Source organism: Salvelinus alpinus, chromosome 14, assembly GCF_045679555.1.
Source record: "Salvelinus alpinus chromosome 14, SLU_Salpinus.1, whole genome shotgun sequence".
Lineage (NCBI taxonomy): Eukaryota > Metazoa > Chordata > Actinopteri > Salmoniformes > Salmonidae > Salvelinus > Salvelinus alpinus.
This window is the reverse complement of record NC_092099.1, coordinates 9,263,608-9,279,075: the sequence shown is the minus strand read 5'-3', so window position 1 is coordinate 9,279,075 and position 15,468 is coordinate 9,263,608. Positions and strand designations below refer to the sequence as shown.

The 15,468-nt window shown below is 43.8% G+C and overlaps 1 protein-coding gene across 6 annotated transcripts in view; it reads right to left on the bottom strand.

Moving 5' to 3' along the window:
- The window catches only part of hdac4 (histone deacetylase 4), a 244,528-nt gene that overhangs the window by 19,308 nt on the left and 209,752 nt on the right, over window positions 1-15,468 (bottom strand). For all 6 annotated transcript variants that reach the window (XM_071340306.1, XM_071340304.1, XM_071340303.1 and 3 more), the window contains one exon: window positions 6,207-6,325. In XM_071340306.1, the coding sequence (XP_071196407.1) occupies window positions 6,207-6,325 (119 nt within the window). The remainder of the gene's footprint in view (window positions 1-6,206; window positions 6,326-15,468) is intronic.

Here is a 15,468-nt window from a genome sequence, read left to right as displayed (position 1 = left end):
ACTAGGCGTAACCAAAGTACATATTCAATAGATTCTGGGAGTGGCTCAGGTAAATGTTAATTTGGGATTAATGAACCTGAACAAAGTGAGAGAATGAGGTCTTAAATGAGGAAGGCAGTGCTTGTCATGTAATGGAATATAGATTTACCATACTATCTGTAGGCCTACTTGATGTGTCTGATGTTGTTTCTCTCAACAATGATATGCTGTACCAGTCAAAAGTTTGGACACACCTACTCATTCAAGGGTTTTACTTAATTTTTTACTATTTTCTACATTGTAGAATAATAGTAAAGACATCAAAACTATGAAATAACACAAATGGAATCATGTAGTAACCAGAAAATGTTAAACAAATCAAAATATATTTGATATTTGATATTCTTCAAAGTAGCCACTCTGCCTTGATGACAGCTTCGCACACTCTTGGCATTCTCTCAACCAGCTTCATGAGGTAGTCACCTGGAATGCATTTCAATTAACAGGTGTGCCTTGTTAAAAGTACGTTTGTGGAAATTCTTTCCTTCTTAATGCATTTGAGACAATCAGTTGTGTTGTGACAAGGTAGGGTTGGTATACAGAAGATAGCCCTAATTGGTAAAAGACCAAGTCCATATTATGGCAAGAACAGCTCAAATAAGTAAAGAGAAACGACAGTCCATCATTACTTTAAGTCAATCTGGAAAATTGACTTAAAAAGTGCAGTCGCAAAAACCATCAAGCGCTATGACGAAACTGGCTCTCATGAGGTCCGCCACAGGAAAGGAAGACCCAGAGTTGCCTCTGCTGCAGAGGATAAGTTCATTAGAGTTACCAGCCTCAGAAATTGCAGCCCAAATAAATGCTTCACAGAGTTCAAGTAACAGACACATCTCAACATAAACTGTTCAGAGGAGACTGTGTGAATCAGGCCTACATGGTCGAATTGCTGCAAAGAAACCACAACTAAAGGACACCAATAATAAGAAGAGACTTGCTTGGGTCAAGAAACATGAGCAATGGACATTAGACCGGTGGACATTAGACCGGACAATGGACAATGGACATTAGACCGGTGGAAAGTACAAATTTGAGATTTTTGGTTCCAACGTTTCTTTGTGAGACACAGAGTAGGTGAACGGATGATCTCTGCATGTGTGGTTCACATAGGGTGCCATTTGGGACGCAGCCAGAGTTTGATAGTTTGAAGCATGGAGGAGCAGGTGTGAGGGTGCTTTGCTGGTGACACTGTCAGTGATTTATTTAGAATTCAAGGGGCACACTTAACCAGCATGGCTACCACAGCATTCTGCAGCGATACCCCATCCCATCTGGTTTGCACTTAGTGGGACTATCATTTGTTTTTCAAAAGGACAATGACCCAACACACCTCCAGGCTGTGTAAGGGCCATTTGACCAAGAAGGAGAGTGATGGAGTGCTGCATCAGATGACCTGGCCTTCACAATCACCTGACCTCAACCCAATTGAGATGGTTTGGGATGAGTTGGACTGCAGAGTGAAGGAAAAGTATCCAACAAGTCCTCAGCATATGTGGGAACTTCTTCAAGACCGTTGGAAAAGCATTCCAGGTGAAGCTGGTTGAGAGAATGCAAAAGTGTGTGCAAAGCTGTCATCAAGGCAAAGGGTGGTTACTTTGAAGAATCTAAAATATTCAATATTTTGATTTGTTTAATACTTTTTTGGTTACTACATCATTCAATATGTGTTATTTCATAGTTTTGTTGTCTTCAGTATTATTCTACAATGTAGAAAATTGTAAAAAATTAAGAAAAACCCTTGAACGTGTAGGTGTGTCTAAACCTTTGACTGGTATTATACACCGGAACAGTTAGGCCTATATTGTGAAAATATGGTTGGTCATAGTAGCATAGAAATGAATGAGATTGCACTAAAGGTTCTCAGAGAGCGACAAAGCCAGATGTCACAGTGGGATGTGATGTTTAATGGGTTGATATTCTAGAAGGTGATATTCTAACATAGGAGGCTGATGTTGGCTAGGTAAGGGGTTTAGCAGTTAGAGGTTAGGTGAATGATATCTTAGTTTTTTCCGTGCATACATCTAGCTTGAAAAGTAATCACTATGTCAGTTTTCCTGTTCCTCTGTGCTCATTGAATGGGTCGGGATCAAATGTATGTACTAGAATTTGGTGATTGGTCCTTTGTCTAATGTTGAGGCCTATGCTGTAGGCTACCGTGTGCTTTCTTTTTTTTTACCATGGTTATAGAATGCAATTTTCCATTCCTTTGGTAGCAACTAGCAACACACATCACACTCACATCCTCTCCCACCTTTTTAGAGCATTTTTATTTGAAGCCAGTTTAGAAGAGATCTTTCACCCAAACCACTTGTTTTGTCTAAAGAAACACCTGACTTTCAAATCAGATCTAGTGAACAGTCAGTAGAGAACATAAAGAAAGAACATTCCCTATGGACGAGTGGAGTAGCATCAGTCAGGACGACTGTTGTTTCAGTGAAAAGGTGGTCCTCCTAGAGCACCGGGAGAGAAGGTTCCAGAGAGCATGCAAGCTACTGGTGAGAGACGCCCCACTCAAACTCCAACTCTTTGTGAAAAGCATGAGGACAGATGGAGAGAGGGAGACAAGCCGGAGAGGAGGAGGAAGACAGGAGAGAAGAGGATGGAGGTGGCAAGACTAAGAAAGAATCAGCAAAGGATGGAGGAGAGAAATCAAGAGTTATACCTTCAGTAGAATGAAAGAAAGAGTGTGAAACAAGGGAACGGCAAAAGAGAAAGCTGCAGAGAAGAGCGCGAGAACAGACACAGAAAACGACTGAATTGGTGAGAAATTTTGATGAAAAAGAGCAAGTGGATGGGTTGAGGAGGAGGAGGAAAACGGGGATGAAGAGGGGGAGGAGGAGGAAGAGGAGGAAATACGTGAGGAAGAGGTAATGAAGGACAATGTGACAAAGGATATAAAGGGTTAAATTGAACTAACAGAAAACAGGAGAGGATTGGGAGACCAACGAGGGTGTTGAAGAATGGAGAGATATTGATGACAGTGAACGTGTTGAGACAAATGAAGAGGAAAGAGAACGAGGTTGATGAAGAAAAGAAAATGGATCTCCAGAAAAATTGCATGGATCATGGTGAAACTAAGGGAGAGAAAATGAACGGAATGGGAAATATAAGTCATTATGCAGATGGCAATGATCTGGATGGTGAGAGAAGTATCCACAAGTGGAACGGGAAAGAGGGGGGTGAGGAACGGGAAAGAGGGGGGTGAGGAACGGGAAAGAGGGGGGTGAGGAACGGGAAAGAGGGGGGTGAGGAAAAGAAAGGAGACCTCAAGAATTTTGGGGAAACTGAGAACGATAAAGAATCTACATACAGTGAGGAGAGTGAGCGCGTTAAAGGGGTACTTCACCCTAATATCATACTTTAAAAATATTTGTCATACCATGGAAGAAATCTATGGGCCTGGAGTGAACGCAACCTACACTGAGTACACTGCAGCCACTCCTTGTCCAAACTACTTCTAAGAGAAGGATTTAAAGAGTCTGAAACTAGTGTAAAAAGACAACAAAGAATGTGGGATGCAAAAGGTCTCCTAAACTATTCAAGATTGTACAGAAAGTGTCAATAAGGAGTATCGAAACCGACCAAAGGAAACGACTGCCGTGAAGAAGAGAGAGATGAAAAGAGACCGTCGACAATAAAGTGGGGCGGTGGCGGGCAGGGCTGTTGTGGTGACCGTATTACCGTCACACTGGCAGTCATGACCACAGTCAAATTCCACGTGACCGCTGAGTCACGGTAATCTCCTCCTATGACCCATTCTAAATCTAAACTAATTTCACATATTAGTAAAGACAGGATTAAATTGAGAACAGTCCGATGGGCGACAATATTATAACTTGATGAGAGAACAGCCTGAGGCAAGGAACAGAGCGCACGTTTTTTGACTTTTTCAAATCACCAATAGTCGCATCAAACAGCCATATATGTTTTGATTTCAGATATTCTAAGGTGTGCATCATTCACAACTAAAGTTGACAAATACCTCTAAATCTAGCATATAAGACCTGTTTCAAATGATCACTTTTACACTCAGCATAACCATTTCATTTGCGCCCTCGCTCGGGAATGTCCTTAAATATCCGTAATATTTTATTCAGCTAAGTTCAATTATATTCTTCATCCTATAAAATCATACAATATAAAATAATGCACAGGATTTATAAGCATATATTGTCTGCTAAATGAACTAGATAATGGATTTATTGTGATGGCGTACACTGAGTGTACAACACATTAGAAAGACCTGCTATTTCCATGACAGACTGACCAGGTGAATCCAGGTGAAATATATGATCCCTTATTGATGTCGCCTGTTAAATCCACTTCAATCAGTGTAGATGAAGGGAATGAGACCGGTTAAAGAAGGATTTTTAAGCCTTGAGACAATGGAGACATGGATTGTATGTGTGCGCCATTCACAGGGTGAATGGGCACAACAAAATATTTAAGTGCCTTTGAACAGGGTATGTTAGTAGGTGCCAGGCGCACCGGTTTGTGTCAAGAACTGCAACACTGCTGGGTTTTTCACACTCAACAGTTTCTTGTGTGTATCAAGAATTGTCCACCACCCAAAGGATATCCAGCCAACTTGACACAACTGTGGGAAGCATTGGAGTCAACATGGGCCATTATCTCAAAAGTGAGCTTACAAGTTTATCAACATTCAAAGCAGAATAACTTTCCCATTGTTCCTCAAATGTAGTGTATGATATACTATTTTGTAGCTCTGTGTCTCTGCTTTTATCCAATGTAAAAAAAAAACACAATTTCACATTTTGCTACATAAGATCGAATCAAGGCGGTCGGTCACATTATTTTGTCCAGACAGCATCAGATACATGGTCAACACATATTGAGACAGAGGGCAGCTCTTTCACTCGCTCTGATACTTTATTGAAGATTTAGGCATCTTTCTGTCATCAAATCAAATATAAATATTCAATATTTTATGTGGACGGGCAACGAGGTACAGTAGGGCGGGCCAGGCCCCCTAAAGCCTGCCCGTAACGCCGGCCCTGAAGAAGAGTACTGAAAATGAAGGGAGAAAAACTATGTAGTGGATGGCAACTAGCTTGCTGAAACCCCTTGTGGGTCCAAATGCAAAAACAGGGAAATGCAGAGGTAAGACACAAAGGGAAACCCACTGAAAACAGAGTACAGGAATGCTGATCTAGGATCAGTTATGTCATTTACGGAAAAATATTATATCGACAGGGAGGACCTGAACCTAGATGAGCACTCCTACTCTGAGATGCTTTGTGAGTATAAGCCCCACTGGTGACCAGTGATGACCACTGCAATTATCTTCTTTCCTTTACTTGAATTATTTCCTTGTTTTTTTCTATCACTATTTTCTATACTATTCATACATTTCTTTGGGCATTTTATAAATAAAAAGCATTTCTTAAAATGAAAGGGTTGTGTGTGATTTGCTTTTGTGAGACAAAGACTAAGTGTGTTTGATGAAAATATAATACTAGTGCACACCGCGGAGTGGTCCACTGAACTCACTAGCATCAGCCACAGCAATGCTAATAGCTAGCCTAGACGTAGCACACTGCTACAAACCGCAGAAGTAGCAGGCCCTCTCAGATCAGTCCAGCAAGAGGAATCTGATTTAAACTGATTTAAACTGTCATCTGTCAGAACGGCACATACGCACGCTGGCCAGCCACAATGTTTTATAAGTCTGAGTTTTTTTTTTAAAGTGTGGTTGCAAGACACTCCCTCATGGCTGGAACTAGTGTTTCTGCTTAACTCTGTTTACCGTTTACCACTTAGCATGGGCTCAAACACCACATCAATGCAGCCTTTCTTTTAAGGGAGATATGATCTTTAGAACATATCTGACTGCTTTTGGACTGATAGGCAGAAGGAATGCTGCTGAGGAGAGGTAACTGGGCCAATACTAAAAAATACAGTCTCCTTGCTCACTGATCTGTAAGTGATTGTAAAAGTGAGGGTACGTTTCCACTGTATTGCTTTCAGTAATCCAACCTGGTCAGATCAGTAATTACCTCAAGGAAGGAAGAAAAGAAGGACGTATTTTGAATGTATTGAATAAGGCCATGTGTTTATGGTAGGGCAGCATCATGGCTGGATACCTTTCATTCACAAGCAGTGGATTGGTGGAGAGAAAAAGAGGGGAAAGGAAGGAAGTCACTTACATTTGGCTGTTAGCTTGTACCCTCCCAGGGGTGATGCGTGGCCGTCCACAGCATCGAATCCTGAAGACACCAGAACCACGTCAGGAGCAAACTCGTTGGCGATGGGCATCACCACCGTCCTGTGAAGGGAGAGAGAAAAAAAAGGGAGTGGGAAAGAGAGCGAGAATGAGCCAGTTAAATGCCACCATCCCCTGTAGTGACTCACCTAAACATACGTATTGACAGACACCACCTAGAGCAAAAATAATCAACTAGATTCAGCCCCGGGCCAATTCTTTCTTGAGCGGATTGTCAGGAGGCCAGAACATAATTACAAATCATTTGTAGACTGCAACAGACCGTTTCAAACCGTGCTTACATTTGTATACGATCACATACACTGAGTGTACAAAACATTAAGGACACCTGCTCTTTCCATAACATTGACTGACCTGGTGAATCCAGAGCGTTGGGCAAGTAACTGAAAGGTTGCTGGTTCGAATCTCGGAGCCAACAAGGTGAAAAAAAGTCTGCCGGTGTGCCCTCGAGCAAGGCACTAATTGTTCCTCTAAGTTGATTGGATAAGAGAGTCTGCTACAGGACTTAAATATAGCCAATGAACCACTTACAGTGCAATGTACCTGCTCATTTAGAAGCCACTTTCATCCAAACAGTCAGTGAACAACACATAACAGTACACAACCTCCTATACAGGAATCAAAGACACATATCTGGTTTTGAGAACCACAAGCTCCAAAAAAACAGAGCCATAGAAACCCCCGAACTACACAGTGAGAGAAAGGAAGAACTCAGGTCACATGTCAGGGGAGCCGTAAAAGTGAATGGGAGGAATTGAATACACAATGATACTGTAGTTCTGAGGGGACGATTCGTCGTTGGTCTGTGTTGATGGCTGTGTGGGTGTGCGGAGTGAGACCTTAGAATCCACCCTCTCTCCCGCAGCTGGTGGAAGGAAAATAGATAGATAGTGAATGTAGTGTTTTGGTTCAGCAACCTGTGGTTGCAGTGACTCAGTTTGTCGAGGCTGTAGCGCGAGGATTTCCTTGCACTCCCAAGTCTAAGTCGTACTCAGCAAGCTTTTCACTGAACCACATACGTGCATTGTGCATGTAACTGCGCTCCTAATGCGTTATACACGGGTGACGCATAGAAAGGGATCAATCCTTTCCTCCTTATCACGACTGTTTTGAAATATGCTCTTCCCAGGTGTAGAAATACAATTCGGTTAAGTTGAATTTCTCTTTGGTGCCGTGGTTGTGTAGCTGTCACCGGATTTATCTGGGATAGAAACAGCGTCGCATAGTTGTTCCTTTTACTGACAGGCTGTCAATATTGTGTCGGTGAAGTTGCAAAAAGGAATCTGCCTCTGCGACAGTGACGGCATTGTGTAGATGTTTGTAATCACACTGTTTATTTGCTGTGGGACTCCTCTGATTGACAGTATGAATAGCTCCTCCAGTGTAGCTGTACACTGCCTGCTTTTTGGGGCCAGCAGTATTTGGGTATGCAGTGTTTTGGTGCGAGAGAGAGGTGGCTCAGGGCCGTGTTGTAGTAACCCTCTACTTTGCTGACCTCAGGAACATGGCGCTTGTCTCCTGCCTGCGGGCATGGCGGGTGAGCGGGCAGCACGCCCAAAGCTCATGAGCCAGCTTTCTTTCCATCCCGTTATCGCCGCCACAATTATAGGCCTCCACTGAGCAAACCACGCCCCCCCCCCCCCCCCCCCCACACACACAGCTGTCTGCAGTGGCGGCCTCCCCCCAAGAGAGAGGAGGTATTTTTAGGAGGCTCGGTACCTCAGGCTGCTGAGATACACAGAGGAGAGTGTGCGTCACTGACTGTGTCAGCATACCTCTGGCACTTGGGTGAAGAGAATGAGTAAGAGCACCCGAGTGGCGCAGCGGTCTAAGGCACTGCATCTCAGTGCTAGAGGCATCACTACAGACCCTGGTTCGATTCCAGGCTGTATCACAACTGACTGTGATTGGGACTCCCGTAGGGCGGTGCACAATTGGCCCAGTGTCATCTGGGTTAGATTTTGTCCGGGGTAGGCTGTCATTGTAAATAAGAATTTGTTCTTAACTGACTTGCCTAGTTAAATAAAGGTAAAATAACTAAAAAGTGACAGAGTGAGGAGGTGAAGGAGATAATGAATGAGACCAAATGAGAGGATGAGTAGAGAATGGAAGCATACCTTGGTGGTAGAAATACATCCAAAGACATGCAACGAGAAAGTAGTACTGTTGTGGAACTATTTGTTCAGCTGCTTTAAAACACACACCACACACACGCACGTCAAGCCTCGATCAAAAACTGCACGCATCATCAAACCCCCCCCACAACCCCTCTCTAAAACAGACGACAACCTTGGGAAAGCCACAGCGATCCATTAGAGAGCCAGTGTGAGTGGAAACAAGTTTTCTTTTTTTATAGGCCCGCTATGGAGTGAATCAGTGGATATCTATGTGGTAGATGAAAAAGGCTTGGTTAATAAGGCTAGCGGATAACGAGTTTTAACAAGATTTACGACGCCGTCTTAGCTACGGGACATCCTGGGTTTGTGGGGTGGGATCCAAAAACATTCCTGCCTCCATCAGCTCGTTCCTGCCTGTAAAGTGTCGTCGCTGAGGTGTGCTTTCGATGTCGAGGGAAAAGGTATACTGTTCTGCTCTGCCATGGCACGCAGTCGCACCGAATGGGTTTGTTCAGATTAAAGGCGCAATATGTAGCGTTGTGTGCCTTTTAACCAAATTCACATAAAAATGTGAGTTACTGTATACATCTGTCATTCTCATTGAAAGCAAGTCTGATAAGCGGTAGATCCGTTCTATGTGTACTATTTCTACATTTTGTTTTTGCGTCTTTTTACTTTCGGTTTAGACGGTACAATGATTCTCCATTGCTTGTTTTGTCACAAACTGAAATTAGGTCAACGTTTCAGAATTTTGGCAACCATGTAATGGCAGAGCGATTTCGACACATTGTGCCTTTAAATAAAAAGAAAGTTGAATAAAAAGTTAGTACAACATGTTTCTGTATGACCTGTTGCACATTTAGTTTGTTCCTCAATGCATGGACCTTGGTTGGATTGTGTGTCTGTGTATTGCTGTGAGAGTGTGTGTGTGTGTATCCCGACACTGTGTGGGAGCATGCTTGGGAGGACCTGCTAAGCCTCATGGTTGAACACCTCTCTCCTGAGACAGTCAGGCCTAACATAAATCCCCCTGACCCACTGTAATATCCTCATCACACGCCAACAAACATACTCAGACTCTCTCTCTCTCACACAAACACACGTATACGTACCACATACACACACACACCCACACATTGACTCGCTACCGGTACCCCCTGTATATAGCCTCGTTATTGTTATGTAAATTCATTGTGTTACTTTTTGATTTAATTGATTTTTTTTATTTGTTACTTTAGTTTATTTAGTAAATATTTTATTAACTATTATTTCTTGAACTGCATTGTTGGTTAAGGGCTTGTAAGTAAGCCTTTCACGGTAAGGTCTACACCTGTAGTATTCGCCACATGTGACAAATACAATTTGATTTAATTTGTATCTCATCCTCTTTTGCATTTCTGCGACGATAACGCCGCCACCTCTGTGACTACTCAATGCGCCCGACCTATAAAGCTCCCCGAACCCACCGAAACCCCCCGAAGATCAGTTCCGCAGGTGGTCGCCCAACACGTCAACTTTCCCATAGAGGAGTCTGCTATTCCTTCTCCTCTGATCTTTACTGGGCCATTCCTGTAGCTATTGGATTTTTCACCGATATGAGAAGACGAGATGAGCCACGTCTCTCTCTCTCTTTCATCTGCACTGTTTTCTTTACCTTTTTCCCAGTGAGGTTGTGCGCTTAGAGTTTGGGAGAGAATACATTTACATTTACATTTAAGTCATTTAGCAGACGCTCTTATCCAGAGCGACTTACAAGTTGGTGCATTCACCTTATGATGTCCAGTGGAACAACCACTTTACAATAGTGCATCTAACTCTAAGGGGGGGGGGGGGGGGTTAGAAGGATTACTTTATCCTATCCTAGGTATTCCTTAAAGAGGTGGGGTTTCAGGTGTCTCCGGAAGGTGGTGATTGATTCCGCTGACCTGGCGTCGTGGGGGAGTTTGTTCCACCATTGGGGTGCCAGAGCAGCGAACAGTTTTGACTGGGCTGAGCGGGAGCTGTACTTCCTCAGAGGTAGGGAGGCGAGCAGGTCAGAGGTGGATGAACGCAGTGCCCTTGTTTGGGTGTAGGGCCTGATCAGAGCCTGAAGGTACGGAGGTGCCGTTCCCCTCACAGCTCCGTAGGCAAGCACCATGGTCTTGTAGCGGATGCGAGAATAGACTAGACGGAGGTGGGAGATTTAGTCAGAGTGCTGCCGTAGATGAGCACTCTTTGGGGGATTGAGACGTCTTTCTGTAGGGGACTTTGTTCACAAATAGTTCACCCAAGTTCTCAAAATGGCGTCCATTCTCTCATTGCGCTGAGTGATAAGATATGCAGACGCACTAACACTCAAACACGAGCGCGCGCACACACACCTCTTTCAGAATGGAGGCAGCTTTTCCCTCAGTGCCATTGACAAGAAACAGGGAAACCTCCCTCTCTAGGAACTCTCTCCATCTTCCACTCCTCCTTTTCATCCCTTGTGTGTGTGTGTGTGTGTGTGTGTGTGTGTGTGTGTGTGTGTGTGTGTGTGTGTGTGTGTGTGTGTGTGTGTGTGTGTGTGTGTGTGTTGTGTGTGTGTGTGTGTGTGTGTTGTGTGTTTTCATGTGGACTCCTAAACAGCAAATGAGGAGGAAGATGATATAGCTTGACTGGACACACATGACTTCAGTTTACGATTGCTAATTAGCAATAGCTCATGTACAGATTCCCCCTGCGATGGACTGAGACCGATTGCGGGAGCTTAGAAGTAGAACCGTCGACTGCCAGGCACCTGAAAAGAGATCCATCCTCACCGCCCGGCCTAATCCACCCAGGAGGGGCACGCCAAGACCGGCTAGGGTAGTAAAATAGACCCCCCCCCCCCCGGATACCTCCCAAACCTACTAACCAACAAAGGGTTAACGCTAGCCATGCCTACAGGTTAGGCTCAAAGGCTTTCCCGACCGTTCACAAAAAAGCATGGGAGAGCAGGCAAAGAGACAGGGTAGAAAACACACACCACACACACACACACACACACACACACACACACACACACACACACACACACACACACACACACACACACACACACACACACACACACACACACACACACACACACACACACACACACACACTTCAAAGCCTTGTCATCTGGCGTTGCGGAGAGCTGGTTTGAATTAAGCTCAATTCTCCTCTCTGTTTCCAAGTTCATGGTGAGAGAGGGAGCGAGAGGGAGAGAGAGAGAGAGACGGTGCTTCTGGTTTTCATTAGGGACCATTTTCTTATCTTTTTTTCTCTCTCTTTCTGGAGTCTGGCTCGAACCCCTGCAAATGCAACGTGGCACTGGCTGTGAAGAAATTAGAAGATGACGCCCGCAAGGCAGGCATCCTCTTACACAGAGAGAGAGAGAACGAAGGGAGCGAATATGCTGCTTACAAAACAAGAGACAAAATAAGGAGAGAGATGGGGAGGATGTGTGCGTGTGTGTGTATGGTTTGTGTGTGTGTGTGTGTGAGCGAGAGTAAGTGTGTATTTGTGTCTGTGTGTGTCTGTGCTTGAGAGAGAGAGAGAAAGACATAGAAAGAGACAGAGGGAGAGCGGATATATGGACTGTTGGGCTATGCTGGCCTTATTCCTCTGGGTTCTGTTAATCAGAGAGGCCGAGGAGAGACTCTCACTTCCGCACTGTGGGATTGATAAGCGCCAGGGGCCAGCTGAGTGACATAAGGGGAAGACCCACGTACGCCTTCTCTTAGTTCAATTCAAGAATATTTATTGACATGGAAAGTGTAAGAATTGACATTGCCAAAGAAGACATATCAAATCAATTTCCCTCTCTCCCCATCTACTTAGATCTCATAGGTTTGGATAGGTGTAAGCAATATGGTGGAATTTCCACCGAGCCTTTCAGAGGTTGAGGTGAAGCTAGGATGTAAAGTTAAAGGTTGTATCAATCACTTACAGTATCTCATAAAGATCATGAACTTTGCTCGCTGTCAGCCTGTCAGGTCATTGCTAGAGGACTATATAACCAAATTAACATTTAGAATATCTGGCGTGGCTGAAAATCAACGTTTTTACATTACGTTTTTTGCTGTTGTGGGTAAGGGGAATTAACAAAGAGGCAACTCGAATTAACTCTGATGGCTTTTATTAGAATACATTACAAGCAGTGATTAAAAAAAAATCATGCTGTGAATGGTATCAGATCCTGGCAAATAGGTTCCGGAAAGAAACTGTCCAAAACTGAGAGGTGTCGGATTCTGTTCCAGCAGGATCAAATTAAGCACTGGTTATACTGCTATAGAGAAAATTGCCAATGGATGCCAAGATACATGAGGCATGACAACAACGTGACCAGCGACAACATACGGTTTTCTGGCCTGAACTACTACAGTGTCACAGAGTATCAACAAACAAGATGTCTAACCGTTTCCAAACAGTTGCTTTTGCCGTCCGATCAATTGCAGCATCAACATAACGGGGCAGGATGGTTACTAACAACGCATTGTCAGAATCTAAAGAAGTATCCAAATGTAGCTTCCAAAAGATCCACTTTACACTGAGCCAACACGGGTAGGATGGAAGACATTTTGGCACCAGTACGCTGTAGTTCCCCAATTCCTTTACCAGAATGACTGGTGTTGGGTGGCACTGGCTTCTATACATTGAATGGGGGAGCTACTCTTCTTGCTTGGTTGAGAAAAAACAACAACAAAGGATAGATTTGAGTAACGCAGAACATTTTGCTTTGCTTTAAATGGCTCTACAACAACAAAAGAGACACTACCTGAAGACGGGCTACACGTGACTCAGACGGTAGGGGCACAGCGCTTGAGGGTTTTTCCACATGTGTTGCATATACTGTATAATAATATGTCGTAGGTACATATGCGCCCTAATATGTATCATGTTCCCCATCTCAAATGCTCCGTAAATCCATATGACATACAGTGGGGAGAACAAGTATTGGATACACTGCCGATTTTGCAGGTTTTCCTACTTACAAAGCATGTAGAGGTCTGTAATTTTTATCATAGGTACACTTCAACTGTGAGAGACGGAATCTAAAACAAAAATCCAGAAAATCACATTGTATGATTTTTAAGTAATTAATTTGCATTTTATTGCATGACATAAGTATTTGATACATCAGAAAAGCAGAATTAAATATTTGGTACAGAAACCTTTGTTTGCAATTACAGAGATCATACGTTTCCTGTAGTTCTTGACCAGGTTTGCACACACTGCAGCAGGGATTTTGGCCCACTCCTCCATACAGACCTTCTCCAGATCCTTCAGGTTTCGGGGCTGTCGCTGGGCAATACGGACTTTCAGCTCCCTCCAAAGATTTTCTATTGGGTTCAGGTCTGGAGACTGGCTAGGCCACTCCAGGACCTTGAGATGCTTCTTACGGAGCCACTCCTTAGTTGCCCTGGCTGTGTGTTTCAAGTCGTTGTCATGCTGGAAGACCCAGCCACGGCCCATCTTCAATGCTCTTACTGAGTGAAGGAGGTTGTTGGCCAAGATCTCGCGATACATGGCCCCATCCATCCTCCCCTCAATACGGTGCAGTCGTCCTGTCCCCTTTGCAGAAAAGCATCCCCAAAGAATTATGTTTCCACCTCCACGCTTCACGGTTGGGATGGTGTTCTTGGGGTTGTACTCATCCTTCTTCTTCCTCCAAACACGGCGAGTGGAGTTTAGACCAAAAAGCTCTATTTTTGTCTCATCAGACCACATGGCCTTCTCCCATTCCTCCTCTGGATCATCCAGATGGTCATTGGCAAACTTCAGACGGGCCTGGACATGCGCTGGCTTGAGCAGGGAGACCTTGCGTGCGCTGCAGGATTTTAATCCATGATGGCGTAGTGTGTTATTAATGGTTTTCTTTGAGACTGTGGTCCCAGCTCTCCTCAGGTCATTGACCAGGTCCTGCTGTGTAGTTCTGGGCTGATCCCTCACCTTCCTCATGATCATTGATGCCCCACGAGGTGAGATCTTGCATGGAGCCCCAGACAGAGGGTGATTGACCGTCATCTTGAACTTCTTCCATTTTCTAATAATTGTGCCAACAGTTGTTGCCTTCTCACCAAGCTGCTTGCCTATTGTCCTGTAGCCCATCCCAGCCTTGTGCAGGTCTACAATTTTATCACTGATGTCCTTACACAGCTCTCTGGTCTTGGCCATTGTGGAGAGGTTGGAGTCTGTTTGATTGAGTGTGTGGACAGGTGTCTTTTATACAGGTAACGAGTTCAAACAGGTGCAGTTAATACAGGTAATGAGTGGAGAACAGGAGGGCTTCTTAAAGAAAAACTAACAGGTCTGTGAGAGCCGGGATTCTTACTGGTTGGTAGGTTATCAAATACTTATGTCATGCAATAAAATGCAAATTAATTACTTAAAAATCATACAATGTGATTTTCAGGATTTTTGTTTTAGATTCCGTCTCTCACAGTTGAAGTGTACCTATGATAAAAATTACAGACCTCTACATGCTTTGTAAGTAGGAAAACCTGCAAAATCGGCAGTGTATCAAATACTTGTTCTCCCCACTGTATATGATATTGCGGCTTGTATAGCACATGCTCCATCTGCCTTGGATGTGAGAGGGTCAGTTTGGGGTTAGGTGAGGAGCAGGGTTATAGTTGAAGTCGGAAGTTTACGTATACTTAGGTTGGAGTCATTAAAACTCATTTTTCAACCACTCCGCAAATTTATTGTTAACAAACTATAGTTTTGGCAAGTCGGTTAGGACGTCTACTTTGTGCATGACACAAGTCATTTTTCCAACAATTGCTTACAGACAGATTATTTCACTTATAATTCACTGTATCACAATTCCAGTGGGTCAGAAGTTTACATACACTAAGTTGACTGTACCTTTAAACAGCTTGGAAAATTCCAGAAAATGATGTCATGCTTTAGAAGCTTCTGATAGGCTAATTGACATAATTTGAGTCAATTGGGAGGTGTACCTGTGGATGTATTTCAAGGCCTACCTTCAAACTCATTGCCTCTTTGTTTGATATCATGGGAAAATCAAAAGAAATCAGCCAAGACCTCAGAAAAAAAACTGGTTCATCCTTGGGAGCA